Genomic DNA, 22,232 nt, shown 5'->3' with positions numbered 1-22,232 from the left:
AGTGAAAAATAATTCCACCGCCGCCAAATAAACAAACAGCACAAAGACTTTAGATTAGATTTAGACTTTATTAATCTCACGGTGGGGAAATTAAGTAACATCCTTGGCACGGTTTAAAAATGGTTATACAGGTGAAATGCTTAGATCAGAGTATCAGCTGGTTCATAGCAATCAATATAACAATATTAGAGAAACCGGTAGCAAAAGGAGTCAAGCTTAGCTTTATTAAAATAAAATGATCCAGAACACGTATCGTGTTTTTCTATACACTAATGCAAACTAAACTTTTAAACTTTGCCTATATTAACAGTTTTTACAAAGAACATAAGACTCTCTTGCCACTTCACATTCATAAGTCCGTTCAACTTGCAACTGACATGTTGTTTTGGCTTTCCGAATCAATATCACTAACCTTGTGCAGGTTAATTCGCATCAGTGCCTGATGTTATATTTATGTTTCCTCAATAATTCTGATCTTTTTTTTTTTTTTTCTCGCAGAAGGCATTTTGGTTTGTTATAACGGTAAAAGCACAGATGGAAGTAATAACAGTAATGATGACCCTTTTTGCTGCAGTCGATGCCATCAGTCGCATCCGTGTTCTACAAGTCAGAATGTTTGCTGTGAAAGGAGACTGTTAAACATTTATTCCACCATTCTGGTAAACACCAGTCTACATGCTTTTATGAGAGATTTGATGTGCTCATAAAAAAAATACAGGTTGGAGCATAGACTCCAGTCAGGCATTTATTCTTAGAAATCAAACTGAAAGTCATCATAACACAATACATTCCTGATTTTTCTCTGCAGATCTGCAGTTCAAGCTTGATGAGCGAACGGCCCACAGCAGTCTGGACCTCTTCAAGAAAGACACGGCCGTCATCTACCGCATGCTGGGCCTGGACCCCACTCGGGTGCAAGACAACCCAGAGCGCTTCCGAGACTGGGCTGTCGTGTTTGGTAATGAGAAGATCAGCAGTGGACGAAGCTATTGGGAGGTGACGGTCAAAAAGTCTCAAGAATTTCGTGTGGGTGTGGCTGATTCGCTGATGTCCAGAGACGGCTGCGTGGGCACCAACAACTGCTCCTGGGTGTTCGGCTACGCTCAGCGAAAGTGGTTTGCCATGACCAGCAATAAGATCGTTCCCGTGACGCTGGTGGGCAAACCAGACCGTGTAGGGATCCTGGTTGACTATGAGGCTGGCACCCTGGCACTGGTCGACATAGAGAAGCCCAGGATCATTCACACCCTGAGGGTTCAGTTCAAGGCTCCTCTTTGCCCTGCGTTTGGACTTTGGGACGGGGAGCTGCTCACGCACTCTGGTCTAGAGGAGCCCGATGGCCTGAAGTGAAGCAGGATCAACTACGATTGTGATGCCCGTGAAAGGCAGCGGGCTGGGTTTGGTACGGTAGCCATACTTACCACAACAGTATCTTTAATAACTGTGCAGGAAAGAAAGCAATATCTTCCTTGGGAATCATTTATAGCTTAAGTGCAGGTGCCGGTTATTTTTCTGTGGTCCTGTTAATCACGTCTCTTAACAACTCAAGGTCATACTTTATGTGTCCTGAAGCCTCAGGCAATTGCATCACAGATGCTGTTTTTCACTATACCTCATGTAGCTCAGACTAATCGATGTGAAAATTATGTGTGTTTGGTTTCTGAAAGGAACATTACCTGCCAAGTTTTTCCTCTTACACCGAATGTTCTGGCATTACTCAACGTGACAAAGCTCAAATCAACACAAAACCTTACTCAGTCTCATGTTCATACTGAATCTCGTTTAATAAAACAACTTCAATGTAATTGCGTTGACATTTCTCTGTTATTTACAGCAGGATGACGTTTACACTGACCTCATGGCGACAAATTATTTTACTGCTTTTACTTTAAAATCCATTCATTTGAGATGATTAAAACTATATTAATATGCAGTTTTATTCTGCATTAATATGGCACTTTATTTTTCTGTACATTAAAACATTTTTATCACAACTTAGTTGCGCATGTAGCACAGTCCAATCACTTCAGTGGGCTGCATACTAACAAGCAGAAGTCTTCACTATTGCTATTTGAGAGACTTTAAATACGTATGAGTTTAGTTCTTTGTAATTTAATATGTGCAGTATTTTGTGTTGACCAATATGTGCCTGCGTGTCCAGACACATGCAGATATGTTTCATATAAAGGCCATATCCTAAATATGATCACAACCAGCATACCAATGTGCATGTAAACACATGAATTAAACGGTCCTTCCACTGTTTTATACTCAAATGCGACTAAATCACCTCCCGTTGAGGTAGAAAAATGAATACAGCAGCTTTGGGAATATTGATACAATTAATCCACAGGAGGCACAACACCCCTGCATAATAACAAACTAATAAAGCACAATATACAGTATTTCCATGTCAAAAATAAATAAGCACAGAATGTAAGATATTTACAATTCAGTAGCATTTACTCTAGAAGAAGCTGAGCACAAAACAGTTCATTCGCATTTCAACACAACACAATCATAGTGTAAATTAATATAATATTTTCCACACAAGCAACCCATTGCTTGTTTATATTAGTGCTGTGTAGATACGTTATTCACCAAAACCTTCAGTCTGCAGAGATGCGTAGTCTTCAGCAGCATAAAGGACGAACATCACATATTTATATTATACAACAATTTGACCACATTCAAGATAAACTCATTCATCACTTCTCTCAATCATCCTGAGTCCTTTCATTCCTTTCAGGTGTGTAATCAAATAGATTCATTTCCATTACAAACTGTCATGATCCCCTGTGGTTTAAACGATGCTCTTCAACGTGTCCAGTGGGGTTTTCTGCTCCTCGGAGTTGTTTGCTGACTCCCTGTCCTTGTACGCGCTCTGGTACTTTTGCAGGACTGAAACAACAACATCATGGGCAAACTGCATGGCGTCATCAAGGGGTGTGTTCCCCCATCTGATAGATAACAAAGTGTGATATGGAGATGGGTGGATAGTTATGGTTAGTAGAATGGCGATGGACTTAATGTTACCATTTTCTACCTAATATGAGATAATTGAGTTCATGTTGAAAGGCCTACCTGTCTTTCATGTGGGGATTCACTTTACATATTTCAGTTAGAAAGATTACAGCGTCCATGTTGCCTGAGAGAAAAACGTGAGCAACCCAACGTCAATGCTCAAAGAACAGAAAACACTGGGATGTAAATGCCGTAGTACATTGAAGCCGAGATTATTAAAGAATGAAAATAATAATGAAGAGTGTCACCTTCTGCAGCAGCGATGTGGAGCGCTGTGCGTGAGTCGTAGTCCCTCTGCTCCATGTCCACGGATGAAAGTGCGAACCTACGGAGTGACGAAGACAGAGGACTGTTAAAGCCAGATGGTTAGCTTAGCTTAGCATACAGACTGGAAACAGAGGGATGCAGCTAGTCTGCATCTGCCTACCAGCCCACCTTTAAAACATAGGTTTGTTTAGTAACGTGTGAAAATAAGTTGTGGATTTTACGGGGATTTACATGCTAAACTATTTTTTGGCCAAGTGCAGTGATGCAGTATGGACCAATGAACTGTCACCCAGTACATGGGAGCAGGTAAAGACACATGATAGGAAACATAATGTCTGGACTAGAAACCAAATGCAGATATTAATCAAAATGGGACAACAATTCACACCCCCGAGGAGCACTCCACGCTGACAGTTTTTTGACAAAGTGTATTCACTTATTTGAGTCATTCAGTCAAACTGCTCATTTAAGAAGACATTATTAGACTGTTTTCCACTCGTCAGGTGATGATAAACGAAAGGCCTTTGTTTTGATTTGACTTACCTCCTCAGAGCAGAGACGTCCCCACTGTAAGCTGCAAACATCAGGTTCACTACTGACTTGTTCTGATGGATCAAAAGAAAAATATAATGAGAGAGAACTGTTTTGAAAACCTTTTACAGGAACAGTGAGTCTGCATTGTTTGAGTCATTCAGTCAAATTTGAAGTCCCCCACAAGTACCAGTCACTTTTCTTTTTAGACTGATTGGGGATTGCAGCATCTTCACTTGTTGCACTGAACTTACCGGATCGTCATCTGATCGTCTTCTTGGATCGTGTTTCTTAGTGAAGTGCCTCAGGTTGTCGTAATTGTGGAAGTTGAAGTAAGACACAAGATCCTAGTGTATAAGAGTTGAATAACACATAAAAGGCGTTTCATAATATTTAAAATACATTAATGCTTGCACCTCAGCATTTGTGTTTGTGTGCGTCTTACAAAAGCATACCTGACAGAAGTGAATGCCACGGACACTGTTTCCAAGGCGATCCAAAGGTGGCGACCAACACATCATACCCATGACGTTGGGGACCACCAGCAGTACAGCACCTGAAACACCAGACTTTGCAGGGAGGCCCACCTAACAAATTGGAACCCACAAAATATCTGAGGCTGCGATGCAACACTTCATGACCTGCTGGGACTGCAAAGCACTTTCATAAAGACTGATACCTTAAAATAAATGGACTCACATGGAAGGCAAACTGTCCGGAAAAGTCGTACATGCCACAGGAATGCATGAGACTCAGAGTGTTTCGAACGGCTTCGGCACTCAGGACGCGGTCCCCTGTTATTGGACAAATACCCCCGTTGGCCAGAGTTGCAGCCATGACACTTCCTGACTCACAGGTTACCTCTATGGAGCACAACTGGGATGGAAAAATGAAAATAAAACTTGACCAGAGAGGCACAGAGAGCAGTTTAAAAGGTTCACTTACAGAATATGATTATTCAAAGCACTTTTTTTTTTTGGCCTGCTAACCCCTGAGGGAGATATTTTGCTCTTTGGCTGCTAAACTAACAAATGCTCCACTTTCTTGACCAGCAAGTCACTTAATGGGTCTGTTGCTTGGAGCTGGACAGCTAATATGTTTATCCGAGCTTTCCAAAGGAAACAGTTAAGTGGTGTGTTTGAACAATGACAGCAAACAATAACAGTAAAGCCAGAAGCTGTAAAGCCAAAACAATTAGAAAAAAAAACATACTCTGACGCTTAATATGTGCAGAGTCCAGTGATAATTCAGGTTATTTTGATCGACACATTACACATATAATCTTCTGTTAATATACTCATTTTAAGAGTCTACAGACACACTAGCGGCTCTCTGAGGTTCTACAGCGGTTCTTTAAACTAAATGCTAAACATCAGCCCGCCAACACACCCACAATGACAGTGCTAACATGCAGATGTTCTGCTGATGTTTGTAATACTTACCATTCTTAAATTAGCATGTCAGCGTGCCGACTGGAATAACAGTTTGTAAGAGTTTAATCATAAATCATTGGTCAAATTGAAACTTGACCACCAGATAAAAAGTCAAAGGAGCACCAAAGTCAGTAGGACTCATCATCTGGTATGTCTGGTCATGATAATCTATCTTAAAGATGTTGAGACACTTCAGTCTGAATCAAACTGGTGAACAAAGTGATAGCCATCGAGCTACTCTGCTAGTGGTGCTTTTATAAATATTGGTAAAAGCTGTTTCAAAAACAATCTCACCTGAAAGTAGAAGTCAAGGGCCCCAATCATATCTGCATTGTCGGGAAAGCACTGCAAGGATTAAGATCAAAGTTAGAACACACCAAGCATATTCATTAGATACAAATTCCTGGACACTGAACAGGTACTTGAAGTGATTGTAACTGAATATAAAACCCTAATCCTGATCCTAATCACAAAAACACACCTTTTTCTCTTTGAGGTAATAACCAATTGCAAAATTCCTGTCACCGGTCTCCCTCTCTGACTGGAAACTGCAGGAGAAGCAGCACTTGTGAAAACAATCAGAGGACAGTCACTTTACATTCCTTGAAGCACAGAACTCACGTGGCATTGCTGAAGCCCACATACTCTGTACCAGCCATGCTCTTCAAGAACTCCATCACCTGCAATAACATCGTGTTTAGAGACAGTTCAGAAAGGAGACCAAATGAAAAACAATTTTAAAAAAAAAAAGACTGAAAATGAGAAGCATTTACTTACATAGTCAAACCTCTCAGCTGTATTTGAATGAGGCTGTCAAAGAGGAGAAAAAAAAATGACTTTCTGATGCCACATTTGAAAGGTGCTAACAGTCCCTACAGATGGCGGTGTTTGAGTTTTTTTTTTTTTTTTTTTTTTTTTTTTTTTTTTTTTTTTTTTTTTTTTTTTTTTTTTTTTTTTTTTTTTTTTTTTTTTTTTTTTTTTTTTTTTTTTTTTTTTTTTTTTTTTTTTTTTTTTTTTTTTTTTTTTTTTTTTTTTTTTTTTTTTTTTCCTTTGACACGGAAGCATACTTTTGAGTCAAGCCTTGGATGGGTGTTGTGGTATGGCATGTGTGTGTTGACCTGAGCATGTGAGTCCACGTAGCAGCGGGCTCACTGTAGCCCGGGGGCTGTTTACGGCTGTGCTTGGATTTCATGGAGCAGCAGGGGCTCATTACCGAGTTGTAAAGTTACCATATAGGGATGGCAGCCACATTCATATTTAATGACTAAAAAGGTTACGGATGAGATCAGAAAGTAACTGAGCTGAAGGGAAGACCTGAGGCTGAACCTCAAAGCCAATAGAAGAGTTGTTGTTTTTTATGTCTTTTCATGTAGTTTCTCTCTGGCGTTCTCACGGATACAATGACTTTTTGAACAAAACATACATTTCTGACTTTTCAGCTTTCGTAGGCAGCTATTCCCACCGGGGGGGCATTAATATTGCAGAATGTATGGAACAGCTTTCATCAATTTTGACCCTTTCCTTTGCACTAAGGTTCAGCTTTTAAGTATATAACCTTTTCTCTCGCTCTCTATAAATCATTTCTAAGTACAGTATACAAATTGTCCACACAAATATTGACATCCTCGGTGTACAAGCAGCAGCAGCAGCAGCAGCAGCGAGGGTAGCTAACACACCTTCTGCTCCGGAGGCTGTAATTGGCCAGACGGGCACACACGCCCCTGTTGTCAGGCCCAAACACTGAGTGCCTCCCTCGCTGCTGCACTTGACCCACATTTTAGAAGAGGCCCCGCGAATTTCTTCAAAAAACTCCACACGTGAAACACACACAACCAATAACGGCTAAAATCCGCCCTCCCGCGTGCTTTAGACTATAAAAGGCAATGCTAACAGATAAGTGTGATGGGAAGTCAGTCAGACGGTGAGGACCAGAGTCCAGCCGCTGCAGGGACGTAGAGTCCAGCCGATAGATAACTGTTGCTGACGTCGTACTTCGGGAGTGAGTTTGCTCAGTGAGTCTCAACCCAGATTATATAAATATTTTCTTTTTGACTGTGAATAAGTTAACATCCAGTTCCAGTGGGGCATTTGTTTACACCTTCAAAACCATCATAATTATAGTTTTTAAAAAGAACCTCAGCATTGTCACACGTGTCTCTATACTGAAAGCTCAACTGAAAAAAATTGCCACTAAATTTGCTTACTCAGCTCACACACACATTGCAAATAATGGCCACTTCATGTTTCACAGTGAATACCAATTTCAAGTAGACTTGTATATCGTTTATGGCTCTTGCATATTGATGCTTGGGCTGCAAGGATGACTGTTGCTTTGATGAATGAAATGTGTTAAACTTGGTGTGAGACATGTAGTAAATAGTTTGAAAATTAGATGAAACAGGGTGCTGCACCTGTTTTACAGAACTTCCTGCTTCTGCTGATGATGCTGTTAAATGCAAATTGAAGAAAAAAAAACAAGCATTGTTTGTGGGACTCATTTTACTGGTTTTATGGAAACGACTCCAATTATCCTGTTGAGTTTCTCGTTTTTTTTATTGTTCCAAAAAAAGACTTGAAGTAATGATTTCCCCTCTGAACTGTATTCGAGTCGAGGGACAAGCTACAGCAGAACACAAGACCGCACTGTAATAAATGAAGGCAAAAACATTTAATAAGGTCTGGGTTTAAATACGGAGAGACTATTTTTGGCCGTGACCGACTACTTCCTGAGATGTGACTCTTTGTTTTGCCCTGACAGCCTCATTAATAACAGTCAACGACATAATGTTATTTTGTATGTCTATTCTAAAATGGCAACATTTTCATTCGGTAAGCATCTGTTATCATGTTAATGCATTCAGTGCTGACGGGCCTTTCGATTTTACCTTAATTAAAGAACTGATGACGATCGCTCCGGCATTCACCATGGGGTTGTGGGGTTTATCTGCACAAGAAATGAGAGCATGTTAGCACTGATTTGCCTCGAACCAAAAGAGCAACAAACTGCTGAGATTAAGAGCGTATATTTCAACAGGGGGGGCTTGGATGTTAGATCAGCTAATGAACTGAACACATGCAGTTTGCCTCAGAGGTGAGTATGTAATAGCAAAAGGCTACAAAGGTGAGGTGGTAAAATGGTGCACAGCCAGGCTACAAGTCCATCAGAACAACTTTTGTTTCTAGTAAAATAATGGCTGGCCCACATTGTCTTTGCTCTGCTGCCAACAAGCAATCCATTAAATTACACATCAAGAACCAGAGTTGCCAACATTTTTCAATAACAGATTAGATCCATATGGAAAGTCCACAGGAGAAAGAAAACCCTCTTCAAAACATTTATTGCAGCCTAAAATCTTACACAATAAATGCTTTGCGGAGGATTTTTTTTTTACTCTCTGAAGTTGTACATAGATCTCTTCTTCTGCCATGTAACCTACTCAGAGAGACTATGCAATCTGATGCCAGTCATCAAGTAGACAGAACAATATGCGCAGCAGTGTTTTGGACCTTTGAATAACTGGAAGAAAACGTGTGTTTGTGTGGGCTCGGACTAATCACACGTACACTCAGAACTGCTCAGTCTGGTGTAGAGAGGATAATTGGAGTTGATTACACACATCACTTGCCTTCTTCATTTAGTGAGAGTTTGTTGAACTTGAATCCACTGGGTTCTTTGCCCACATAGTGGTGAACGTGATCACTGCCAAGCTCGTGCACGGCGATGGCATACTCCAGAGGCTTCACACACGACTGCAGACAGAAGGGAACTTTAGTGTCACCCACCGAGTGTCTGCACAGCATGAGGATGTAATGGAGAAGCACAGAAACAACACAAAAACAAAATAATGGAGGAGTGTTAGTGTGGCAGAACACACAGGGGAGATTTTCAGGATGGTAGGGTAGATTAAAACGGAGCTGGTACCGCACCTCTGCCCATCGATCGTGCACACAGATACACCCCAGAGATCAGGGCTGAACTTGGCCAGCTGTGGAATGTAATCAGCCACCTGCATAAAGACACAAAACACATGAGAGTGTGCTATGATAAATGATCAGACACTGAATCAGTATGTGTGTGAGTCTGATACTTACTTGTCCTGCCTCCTGCTGCTGTGCTTGGTCATACATCCTACCGACCTGGTGGGCAAACTTTTCAAAGTCGGGGATGATAAATTTTTTCTTGAAAGCCTTCGTCAGCAACATGATGTTGTTTCCCACACACCTACGTGAGGACATAATGACTGAGCTGATATCATGGAGGAACATTTAAAAAAACAAAAAAAACACTTCAAATACATATGCTGCAATTAGTATGGAATTTTTTTTTACAGACATCAATATTTGACAAATGTCATTATTAACAGAATGGCAATTGCTGCAAAACACTTGTGCAAATAGAGAGTTTACTTTAAACAGAACAGCACTGGAGACAGAAAAAGTTTTGATAAACTCTAAAACAGCTGTTTAATCCAAATAACAAAAAAATGTGTTTTTCTCAATGTCTCCTAACGCCTTCTGTTCATGCAGATAATTTAGGTTTTGTTTGTTCAGGTTTTAATACAGGTATATGAGCCATTCTGATGCCAGCCAAACAAAAATTCACAGCATTGAAAATTTACATAAAACATTTAATAGCAACATGTCTTTCCAGAGACAGTGTCCTGGTTAATTCAAATAAACCATTTGTCATTTAAACTACTTTGTACCAAAAACAAATACACCCCATAAAACCAAGCCATAAATAGGAGGAGCAAAACGACCACAGTTCAACATGAAGATGACAGAAAAACAAGAAGGCAGTGAGTAAATGTGGCTATAATGGGCATTTCCAGGGCAGAGACGTCATGAACGAAATTCATGGTGGCTAGGTTATATTTGCATACGTGCCATTAAGCCATTATCATAGCAGTCAAGGTGCTGCTCGGTTAGCAGGCACACTAGCAGAGTCAGCTACAGCCTGCTATGGCTAATTTCACCTCCGTCAATAAGATATGTTAACTAGGTTACTTTAGCTTAGTGGCTAAACATTTTTTTTTTTCAATTATGTTGTTGAAAGAACACTAGGCTCTGCTTTCTGAAGACTCCTGTCCTTTTTGCTCTAGAACTGAATCCAATCATTTGTCAGAAAAGGCCCCAATCACTGTTTGTATAACTATAATCAATCAATTTCCATTTAATTCTAAACCTTAATGGGTTTTTTACCTTCTTCTGGCCAATAAACACCAGGCTGAAAGGGTAAATAAACCTGCAGATATCAGCACATCCCTATACCTATTATACATTTTCATTTCTATATGTGGGTCAGCTCTCAAGGAAAAGTATGCACATTCTGTCACAGATGGCATAAACCAAAATATCTGGTCTGGAGTCCTCACTAATCCGTGGCGATGGTAGCATGAGGTTTTGGGACACCAGGAAAAGAGAGTGGAGAGACCTTGCATTATCCATGTGGGTCATTTCTTTAAAAAAAAAAAAAAAAAAACATAAGATGGCTGTCTCTATTTCTAGTAGCCTATTTATAGTGGGCTTTTGAGTGTTCTTCAGGAGCAGATAACCTCACAAGTTTAAGAAAACAAGAAAAGAAAGTCAGGGATGGCCAATTAAGTGTGACAGAGATAGCCACACTGTGTGACCCTGTGCTGTTCCAGGCCAAAGGATAAATCTGACTGGATTATACTTGTTAGTCAGGAAATAATGCTCCAGTATTTGGACAGCAGTCTGCTTGGTGCTTACAGATCTGTCTTGAGCCTACTGATGTAATTGTCACAGTCTGGAGCTCAACCAGAATAATACCCTTTCATTAACAGCCCCAGAGATCCCTCTGTCTTCTTGCACCCTCTACTGCAATGGCTGGCATGCATGACTGTGAATTTGGTTTGCAGCAGCTGTCAGCCATAAAACGCCTGTCTCTGTCAGGCTCTTAGACTTAAATAGCGCTGACACCAGATCAACTCCATTGCGTAAACAAATAATCAGGACAGACCCTTAATATAACCTTTCTTTACACCTTTCACATTCTGATCCGTATTTTGGCAAAATTCTCACTTTTTTCAAGCTCAAATGAAAATCTATCAGAAACGACATTCGAATCAACACCAAATTACAGCGGTTATGCAGAATGTGTCCTGCCAGGTTTTCACGTGCAGGTAAAGGTTGAACACTCCCATTTGAACAGCTGCGTGTATTACTATGCCTCCATAAATAAACAAAGCTTTTCACACCTCCTGAAGAACTTCTTGTCCATCATCACTGGCCCATTAGAGTCACGTGAGGATTGTCGCATCTGATGGACGCAGTCACGCAGCCGAGGGTCAGACGTCAACAGACCTGTTTTTCTCAAAGCCTACAGAGTTGGAAAAAGGATATGAGCAAAATAAAACAAGGGAAGAAAAGAGGGGGTCATAAATGACAGAATTGACCTGACGTGACGGAATTTATATATCAACAAGCAGAGTATGAAACACGTGTAAGTGGAACATATACGGTAGTTAAGGGACTTTATAGACTCAGGTTGGCACAAAAGGTTCTGCGGAAGACATACAGCTATAGATCGTTTGTGCAAGTCACACTGACAGTTACTGTATGTACCATGTGTGTCTATTTTGGGGACACCATGTGCATGACCCTCCTGACCAGAGAGGCTCCAGTGTTTTTTTGACTCATCTGATGACTGATTCATTGAGCAAACAGATAAAATCACATGGCTGGAAGTTTGCTGTTGCAGTTATTGAATGCCGGTGAGTCTTAGCTTCAGGGCAGGAAATGTTGAAGTTGGAGTTGTGCGCATGGTGTTCCTGAGCTTATTTTAGAGTTTTATTATTCAACTGACTGTGCGAGTAGGATTTCTGTTTCGGTCTGTAAGCAGCTTTGCCTTCAAAAATAGAATACTATACAAAACAGACACACTTCAGATGTGAATGAGAGCTTGGCTGGCAAAATATAGTGATTTAGATTACCTGACATAGTACCTGATAAAAATCATTAAGTACCCCAAATACCCGAATTTCAACAAAATGCATGGAAACTGTTAAATACGCATAGTCATATTGAACTTGAAAGGATTAAGAAAGTTTTTCTACATTGTACAACTATTTTAATTTTATAAACAAATTTTAAGAACAAAAAGTCAAAATATTTTCTGGTTCTACATTCATAAATGTGAATATTACCAGGTTTTATTATTCTTCTATTCAAATAAACACAATATCTTTCAGTTTAAAGTTCAAGTAAATAACAGCTTGTTTTTCAACTGTTGTTACAGCCATAACAATTATTGGTGATAACGATTTTCACTTATAGTAGGTTAGGATGCTTTGTAGTACATTCATTAATTACAGAATACAGAATTTACATGTGTTAGATTGCTATAAAAATATTTTTTGCCTGGTTCAGACAGAATTTGTCATACAATTTCCTGTCTGATATATCTTGATCTTAACTGGGCATTAGTCGCTAATTTAAAAAAATAAAAAAAAATTTAAAGCAACTTTGAAAATGTGTTTTCTTAAGTAAATTTAACTTATCTTAAATCTGGCTTTCATTCTTGTTTCTTTTCAAACAAGTGTTCTTGTCGGCTGACTTTGAGTCTGTTGAGGGGACGTTTTTTTTTGCAATTGTTATTCATATGCAAGAATACTGACTAGCACTTTCACCATGTACCTTCTGCCTACATCACCTCGACAAACACATCCAGTCATCTGTGGTGTAACAACATGCCGCCTGTGTTGACACACGTCTCTTCTCCTAAATGTATGCCTCTTTTTAAAATGACTGAGTTGTCATAGACACCAAGGTCACCAGATGTCTGCCTTTTTACGTGACAGTCTAAAAAGTCACACCATGGTTATCAAAGATACATAAAAATGTAAATAAAATACTACCAAATAGTTAATGTTCATCAGTGTCTATTCATCTTCTGAGTATGTTGGATATAGTACTGGCCCTCCCCTTGCAAAACTTTAAAATTATAAACTGAAGCACAGAAAGTTCTTTATATTATGCTTTGAATCTAGTCTAATCTGGTAGTACAACCTTTAAAATGTAATATATTACATGTTGCTCCCAGATGGTAATTACCTCCGTCCTCAGTGTCACGCCTGCTATATTTAGTCACATTACACAAGAAGTTCCTAAACACCGTTTAAAAATGGACCATGCAGTCAGCTGGGGACACTCTTGATTCCTGTTCTGGGCTATCGTGTCGCTCACCAGGGTTGATTTAACTAAAGTCAAAGGCGCTTTTGGGAAACAGAATAGTGCTGTAGGGACATTGTGTCTCTGTGTATTGTTCACGTATGCCATGAAAAGTCAAAACAGTCCTTAACGTGACAGAGGAAGAGTAAATGTGCTGCTGACTCACAGAGATGAACTGGAAGAGGGGGATCATCTCTTTGCCATCGGTGATGGTGTAGAAAAGTAGGTCTTCCATACTGGACATCAACCTACTTCTGTCAAAAAAAAACACAGAATAGGTTGCGATCTTTAAAATTGCACAGGCACCAGTGTATCAAGTCAAAACCCTGAGCAGCGTCTCCACGATTATGTCAACAACGTGTCTAGAAGTGAAAATAATGGCAAATGTCCAGCTATTGACCTAGATCTTCACGTGAACTTGGTTTCTGAGAAAAGCCGTGATAGCATACCTGTATGTACACAAAATACAATTACACAAACAAAGAAATCCAATGTACCAGTATATTATATGTTTTAGTGGATCTAGTAGCAAACATTTAAAGTACAAACCAGGAAAAGCAACATTCTACTGCAAACTTCCAGTAATGTTTAACTTGTATGTATGAACGTGTTAATCATTTACTCTGTCATTAATATAATTTAAACATTGGGAAAAGAACTGATATTACAAATACAAAGTCTTGGTTTAAGCATGAATACAAAAGTCCGGGGCGTGATCACATTACTTCCTGAGCACATTAACTTTCTTCACAGTACTGCAAATTCTGCATCTTTTCTGCTGTTGTGTGGATGTATGCAGTGAAACTCTCTTTAAATAAACAAATTGACATAATGAGCAGTTTTACCATCAAAAACTGCATGGTGTTTAAACATGCATGGAATTTAGTAATTGACAGAGAATAGTAAAAAGTGATTTACTGCCTCCATTTTTTTTACTTTATTATTGCGGTAGCCTATTAATAATCACCTCATAAATGATGACACATATATCTCTTTCATTACAGCACATTAGCAGCTTTTAACAAAAATATCTATATTAGTGCTGCAACTAAAAATTATTTTTGTTTAATCTACCTATTTGTTTTAAATAATCGACTAATGATTGTGCTACAAAATGCTGTAAAATAGTGAAAAATCGCTCTAATTTAGCCCAAACCAAGATGGCACCTTGAGCTTTTTGTTTAACCAACAGTCCAAATTACAAATATGTTCAGTTAATCTCATGTGAGACAGAAAGAAAACCACAGAATCGTTCTATGTGAGAAGTTAAAACACACAAAACAATTTGTGCTTGATTTCCTGTTGATCAACTAATAGCTGCAGCTCTAATCAATACATACCTCCAACCAGGAAACGGTTACCTTTGGAAAAACATTGAAAGAAAGGGGTAACAGATGGCCTTCCTCTGGCCAAGGCTAAAAAACAAAAAAATAGCTTACTAATTAAACACATTATAACCAGTTTACCTTCACAAAAACTGAAATGTGATAACAAATGAGGTGAGTTATTTTATAGTCTTATTGCTGTCGGCAGGAATGATCTCCTGTATCTGTCCTTGTGACAGCGGAGCTGGAGGAATCTTTTGGAGAAAGTGCTCCGCTGTCCCTGCAGCAGGTGGTGGAGAGGGTGGTCAGGATTATCCAATATGGATAATAGTTTGTTCAGTTACAGGTCTCCTGGCTGTGGTTTAAAAATGTTTAACACACATGTGAGAGCGGCATCGATCTTCGTATCTCTAGTAAAAAAATGGTAAGCGTTTCCCTCAAAATGTTCATCTTTTCCTGAGTTGTATTCTAACTAGTGCTTTTAAACATTTATATTTTACTCCACGAGTGGTTATCTATTACTAGTAGTTTGAATCACGAGACAGCCACAGGAATGCAGTGGCAGTACAGTTGCACATTTATGAATAATAATATTGATTAATATTTTTGGCTAATTACGCGTGCCGGCCTGGTGTGACCTACTTGGAGTGTCCTTGGTCCACATCAGGGCCCTGCTGGGGATGAAAGGCTCTGTGGGTGTGGGGTGATGCTGCGGCCCAGCAGGGGAGAGGAACAGGTTGCTGAGTCCTGTTGGCTCCAACTCTGGCGGAGATCCCTGCATTTTTAAATAGCTGCAAGATTCCCGGGTTAGCTGTCCTCAGACTTTTCATGCAATGCATTGTGATAAGTAGGGCTCAAGCTTGAATAATTCAAGAGGTTTTTTTGTGTTTTTTTTTCCAACCAGTAGCTGATCCTGAGAGATATTTGTGACCAGTGCCCCTTGGTCCTCGGAGCTTTAATAGCAGCTGCTGTCTTCCAGACTGGATCAAGTACAGGCTGCTGCTGGGGGCGGGGCGGTGACACGGACAGCACCGCAGGGTCAATAACCTGCGGCCACTAAAATGAAACTGGTGTTTGATTTAGCCTACCAGGTATTACTGCCACTGTTATTTCCACTCCAGTTACTGATTAGAAAAGACGGAAAATCCCTTTCATTCTTCGACTATGGTCCTGCATATTTGTTGTCTCTTTATTGTAAGATATCAGCTTTTTGTCACTTAATGATCTTCCAAAAATATTTCATCAATTGCATTCCAAATTGAAAGACAACATGAATAACAATGAATAATGTTACAATGCTGCGACTTGAAAATACAAGGGCCCCAAATTTAAACTGAGATTATGTGGAGTTAACCCTGGGACGATTTTACTAAACAAACTTTATCTTGCACTGTCGAACTTGTGATATTTAACATAAACTGGCCTTGGATCAGTAAACAAATGCCAGCAATCTGGTTGATTGAAGATACCACAAAAATCAGACAATTTAAGGCCTAGAATTATGATTGTTACTGTTAATTATGCACACGCCTATTTCACTATATTAATGCTTTTTAGGTTTTCTGTACATTACCACTGTAAGGCGTTACTCCTTGCTGTAGCAGAACTACAACGATGTTTTATTATTACTCTGTCGTTGTTATTTGTACTGTTGATAATGATAATCATGATCATGATATCTTGCATAATTCATGATCTGTATCTTGAATATCTGTGCTGCATTTTGACTATCATTTGGTGAGTCGGTTGTCAGTATCACAAAAGGTATAATTATAAATCTGTCAGTCGTTAGATTTAATTTTGTTATTACTCATTAAATCTGAGCGGGGTGTGACTGATCAAATGTGTATTGTTGTCTACTAAATAATGAATGTAAAAAAGCAGGCAGGTTGCCACCAGAGAATTATTTCTACCGCTGTGAGATGGTGACACCCCATGGCGAGTTTTCCGCACTGATGCATTGAAATCTTACTGTCTTGTCCTCTAGGTGGCGTACTCACTCCAGGACCCTCTACTCAGGTCAGTCTCTGTTCTCCGACTCTGTTGTTTGTTGAGGATAGATCACAGTTATGTGTCTCAGATCCTTCCTCTCCAGAGGGTTTCTTGGCAGATTTTCTGGTACTTCAAACACACTTAAATATATTTTTTTTATATTATTTTTTTTAAATTTGAGATCTGACTTCCTGTCTTTGATGTCGGCTCCTCTGAGATGCTCAGTGATGAGCATCACGATACCTTATTTCTCCTTGGTCAGACAGTAGCTCACAATGGTGGGACATTTTGCCAAATTATGGAAAGTCAGTTGGAAATTTCAGTTGTTTGCTTTTTTGCTTTATTTTAAATCTTTTTAATATTTCAGGGAGCTTTTTATGGATACAATTTAAATCATTCAAGAAAGTGGAAAGGACCCAGGTGATAACTCACAACGCCCATGTTCAGTTTTACAATATACATATCGTGTTTGTTATTGTTGCAGACTGTGATATCACTTTCTAGACAGATCCTAGAAGGTGACACGCTATTATCTCCATTACCAACTAAATAAGGCCTCACTAGCTTGTGGTCGTCTCTTCTGCATTTCTAGCCATTTGACTTCTCCAAAGGGGTGCAGGCTAACCCATGGCCTCTCGCCGCTACCTCTGCCGGTTGTAGCTTCTCTGTTTTCAGGAGAAAATGTTTTCCATTCCTGGGCCAATGAATGCCACCTTTGTCCCTTCATCCTCCATCTTGTGTGAGAAAGCCCCCCTCACTGCACTCACCAAGCCTGCACAAACTTAACCTCTTCCCCCCTCCATCTCACACAGGAAAAGAAACATACCGAGTCTGGTGCTTTGATTCAGGCTCAGTAATCTGGAGGTCTGGCTAAAGCCCTGGCTTAGAGGCCACTTTGGACAGGCAGTTTTAGGGACTGGAAGAAGGAAAAGGGTAGAAGCTACTGAAATGTGATTGGAGCAGTTGGATTAATCAGAAAGAAATTTGACTTTGGGGTCATAAAATAAATATACTGCACAGGAAAATTAAAAAGAGCTGCCCGTAAGTGGAAGGCTATGACTCTTTATTTCAAGTTAATTTAAAGTTTACAAGAAAATGTGTGGTAATGAACAGAGTAAGAGTTATCAATTAATTCTAAAGTAATTGAAACCATGGGGAAACATTACTTATCCTTATTATCAGCCTGTATTTGCCACATTACACCAATTACGCCGCTGTTTTCACAGGACTGATGCATGCTTTTTTTCCCACCCAAATCACCCAAAGCCCCTCTGGGCCTTGAAACATATTCTACTCATGCTACCACACACCACTTCTGTTCGAATATTACCTCGGAGACGAAGTGCGTAAAACATCTTAATTTAATCCATTTCCAGTTTAAGTTAAACCCAAAGCCTGCTACACCGTCTGCACGGTAATAATTTCATATCAAGCAGAGGCATGAAATAAGAACAGCACATAGCGAAACAAAGCTCCTTAATAGAAACTATTGAATGCCTGTAGAGATTTAATGCATCATTTAATGCATCTCTCAAATTAAAGGATAAGGGCCATTATCCCCGATGCCACCCAGAGTGAAAGGAATTCCATCTCTTCTCTAAATGGACTCTAACCCACACAGGGGATCTCACACACACACACGCACACGCACACACACACACACACACACACACACACACACACACACACACACACACACACACACACACACACACACACACACACACACACACACACACACACGCGCGCACGCGCACACGCACACACAGTAGTGTTCCCATCACTTCGGAGGACACTACATGGACTTTCATTTATTTCCTGGGGACTTAACCTAACCATAACCATATCTATTGATCTGTACATAGAAAGTGGTTGCCATGACGCCCTGGGGTGCCTTCAGGAATGGCCGGTTTAAGTTGTAAACTTTGATGCCACACAAAAGCTCTGTCCCTCCATCAATTGTTATGTACGTACATACACACGCCTTTCCTGGGCTTGTGAATGTGATATCATAACAGCGTTTAGAGGGTCATTTTTTGAAATTTGGCACAAAAGTTCACATCAACTGAAGCATGAACTGATTACATTTTGTGGGTGAAAGGTTGCTGTGACCTCATAAAATACAACGTATTTTTGTGTCCAGAACTCGAGAAGTCATTCGCTAATTATGACAAACTTTCCCACAAATGTCTATTAGGATAAAATGATGAAGTGATGACATTGAATATCAAAAAGGTCAAAGGTCAATTTCACAGTGCCGTCATAATAATCTGCAAAAACGCTTTTCTGGTCATTATTCAATGCCATAAGTCAGGAACAGAGGGGGAGATTGTGACCTAATTTCACAGTTGGTTGGACACTGAATTGCTGACACTGAATTGTAATGACTGTACAGATCTTCTTTGCTGTTGGGTTGAAGATGTATGTAAGCATCTGTAGCTTCTTTGCAGCAACATCCATGTTTTAAGGCATTTTTTTACTATCATTTCTGCGACTTTGTGTTCTATCAGATTTTTATTGGGCATATCATTTCAAAGTCTATACGACACATTTTATACGAATACAGTTAAGGATGAAAACTGCTACTTGACTGTTGGTGAAGTGAAGGCATACAAACACGAGGTTGGAATTATAGTTAATGATGTTTCACCACATGAAAAAAAAAAGAGGAACCGTTTCAGACAGCTCATGACCTTTCATGAGCTGTCTGAAACGGTTCCTCTTTTTTAGGTTCAGTTCTTAATTTGTCCCATCCTCAAGTTAAATAGGGAACAAAACCCACATTGTTTAGCTGAGGCTTGATCGATCTAATTTGGTCAAATCAAGTGGCTTTATTTCAGCTTTACTGTCCTTTTAGTATTGAGTTTCTTTTTTGTGTGTCTCTGGAGTCTGTTTCCTTACTGAGCTGCAGTGCAGGAATAGTAGTTCAAAGAGGGAATTTTTTACGACCTCAGCTTCTTATTAGTTTCTTGTTAGCTTCAGTTTCTGTTTTCAAGTATGTATCTAGCATGACAGCCTCATGGGACCGCTAGTGGGGATATTGAGTCCAGATATTTGAATATTTATTGGATTTTGTTTCTCATCAAAGTTTGGAATTATTTCTTAAAGTCAACTCTTTCCCTTAAGCCGTAGCGATGCCCTTTGTGTGTCTTGTAGCCAGTAGTGTCTTATCTGTTCGTCTTCTAATTAATTACAGCCGAAACATTGTGAAGCACTCTTTCATCTCCCCGGGCCTATTCGTACTCTGCTCTCCTTCAGATGGGTGCTGACCACCCTCCCGTCCACAGTCTGCCTGTACACAAAAGACCACAGCCACCCCTCTGCTACGGTCACTGTGCCGAAACCTAGACACCCTCTAGACCCCTGGAGCCTCTGTGCACCCGTACAGTAGTGAAAGATCAGCCCCCTCATCACCACCCTCCTTCCGTCACTGCCATCTCTTCCCCTTCCCCTGCCCTCAAACCACCACCCCCCGCCCTCCCCCCGCGCCTCCCCCTTTTCATCCTCCAAACTTCCCCACCCTTCCTCACCCACCAACCCCCATCCTCACCATGCAGCTATCCCACTGCCCTGCCATCTCGCAGCATTCCGCGGCCCGTGCACACAGAGGCCTATTGTGTGTGCTGGGAGACGGCAGAAGGCAGCATACAGTCAGAGCACCGGAGAAAAAGGATGTGTGGAGCTGAGCTGGACTCAATATTCCTGCCGTACATTGATTCAGATCTGCAGCTGAAGTTGCACAGGCATTCAGGGACATTACTGTAATAACGTTTTAAGGAGAGCTGTAGCAATGCTGCACTGATGAATATCAAATGATTGCTTCACAGCTGTCTGCTGTGTTTGCGTTAAGCGTTTATACATTCTCAGCACTTGTCGGATGCTATAAATGGTGACAGTAATTTCTTTAGGATCTCTAGATTATCAGAGTTGCTTCTTCTGGCATGGCGTAATCAGATGATTATTGTAGTCTTTTCACTATCTTGCTGTGATTTAAGGGTGCGTTAGTTTTGTCTTCATCTTTTCTCAAACTACAAAGTTCCAATTTAACAGTCTTTCCCAATGTTAAAGCCCCGTCATCTTTCTTTACGTGACACAGCAACAAAGACTTGACCTGACAGAAAATTGGGACCGAGTGTTAGCGCAGAATGCCACTGTGTACTCCATTGCGTTTAAAGATACTGATTATTGATTCAGCTGGGGATTTGGTTGTTTAAATTCCTGAAATGTGTTTGTGGCTCGACTCATCAGCATTACCGCAAGTTGCTGTGGCTTGTTAAACTTGAAATGACTAAAAACAGAAAAAACAATCTATTTTCCTCAGGAGCAGCCGTACTAACCAGAGCTACGACGATCAGACTTCATAGTCACAATAAACGAGGACAAAAGTAAAACAGTGCACAAGAGAGGCGATGTTTCTGGGTTCCAGTGGGGTGAACTGTGCTGAGGTTTGAGCAGTTTTCTAGTAACTTGTGCCCTAAACGTATTTCCAATATACCAAACCACTCATAGGCCTGGCAGAGGTAAGATGTCAGCTTCAAATCTTTCTTTCCTGTATATGATTTGAGGGGGGGAGGGGGCTCTCCACAGGTTGTGACCCTGGAATTGCCGTGCTTCTCCTCGTGACAAAGACCCCCTTTCAAGCCCACTCACCTGGGCCTATCTACCGGAGAGGAACACGATAAAGATCACACAGACGTTTCATCACCCTTCTGGCTCAGCTTCACAATAGATAATTCTGGCATACATGTGCTATTTCGGTAGCAATGTTGCTATGAAGTTAAATAAATCCTGTTCCAGACATACTGGACATTTAAACTAGATATAATCAAGTGATATAGTAAACATGGCATTTAACTGCTGATTGCAGAATATTGAGGCCCATGGCAATATCGCAAGGGAACTTTCCTTCAATGCAGGACACAGAAGACTTGTTCTTTTAATTGGATCTCACAAACTCTTGTTGATTGTCTTTGTCCAAACCGACAAGCCTCTCATAAAGTTTGACCGTAATGGGAACGTGACATAACTGCTGATTGGTCAGCTCAACACTTAAAGGTTGTCTAAAGTCTGCAGAGTAATCCATAATCCAAGAGACTAAAAGGACACAAACAACCCCGCTGACCCAGTGTTGAGTTCCTATAAGAGTTTAACTGCAAGTAGCACTTCATTGACCTGGAAACATGAAGGAATATTTTGTCCTCTCGCAAGGGTCTATACATATAATATTTACAAAGAACAAATTCCTCATGCATCTAGCTGTCAGGTAAAACGTAATAGCCACAGAATTTAGTTACAGAAAAGTTTCATATGCAGATTCAAAACACATGTAATTCAATTGAATAAGTAAAATCACACAATGATTTTTAAGCTTTAGAAATTTTGCCAATATTTTATGGAGAAAAAAATGAAGTTGCTAGTAATTTTTTGAACTTTAGATTTGAAAGTTTTCCTTGCTGTTACTTAAGCT

General features: G+C 40.1%; 2 protein-coding genes across 2 annotated transcripts in view; one reads left to right on the top strand and one right to left on the bottom strand.

Annotated features, from left to right (window-relative positions):
* Nucleotides 1-1,805, top strand: part of spryd4 (SPRY domain containing 4) — a 4,641-nt gene extending 2,836 nt beyond the window's left edge. The window contains exon 2 of the mRNA XM_069722940.1: nucleotides 809-1,805. Coding sequence (XP_069579041.1) covers nucleotides 809-1,350 — 542 coding nt within the window. The 3' untranslated portion in view covers nucleotides 1,351-1,805. The remainder of the gene's footprint in view (nucleotides 1-808) is intronic.
* LOC138635456 (glutaminase kidney isoform, mitochondrial-like) lies at nucleotides 1,761-15,714 on the bottom strand. The gene is made up of 18 exons (XM_069722935.1): nucleotides 15,416-15,714; nucleotides 13,615-13,702; nucleotides 11,477-11,598; nucleotides 9,348-9,477; nucleotides 9,183-9,262; nucleotides 8,882-9,045; nucleotides 8,141-8,199; nucleotides 6,033-6,065; nucleotides 5,877-5,935; nucleotides 5,737-5,803; nucleotides 5,550-5,600; nucleotides 4,522-4,698; nucleotides 4,278-4,409; nucleotides 4,077-4,169; nucleotides 3,835-3,896; nucleotides 3,273-3,349; nucleotides 3,085-3,148; nucleotides 1,761-2,960 (listed from the first exon to the last, which is right to left on the bottom strand). The coding sequence occupies exons 1-18, from the start codon at nucleotides 15,610-15,612 to the stop codon at nucleotides 2,804-2,806; spliced, it is 1,812 nt and encodes a 603-aa protein (XP_069579036.1). The 5' UTR covers nucleotides 15,613-15,714; the 3' UTR covers nucleotides 1,761-2,803.
* Nucleotides 15,715-22,232: the final 6,518 nt, after the last annotated feature.

The sequence above is a fragment of the Brachyistius frenatus genome, unplaced genomic scaffold, assembly GCF_029030835.1.
Source record: "Brachyistius frenatus isolate BFR_SWC_R1_liver_20210118 unplaced genomic scaffold, ASM2903083v1 Contig_309, whole genome shotgun sequence".
Classification (NCBI taxonomy): domain Eukaryota; kingdom Metazoa; phylum Chordata; class Actinopteri; family Embiotocidae; genus Brachyistius; species Brachyistius frenatus.
This window is presented reverse-complemented; position numbering and strand designations above follow the sequence as displayed.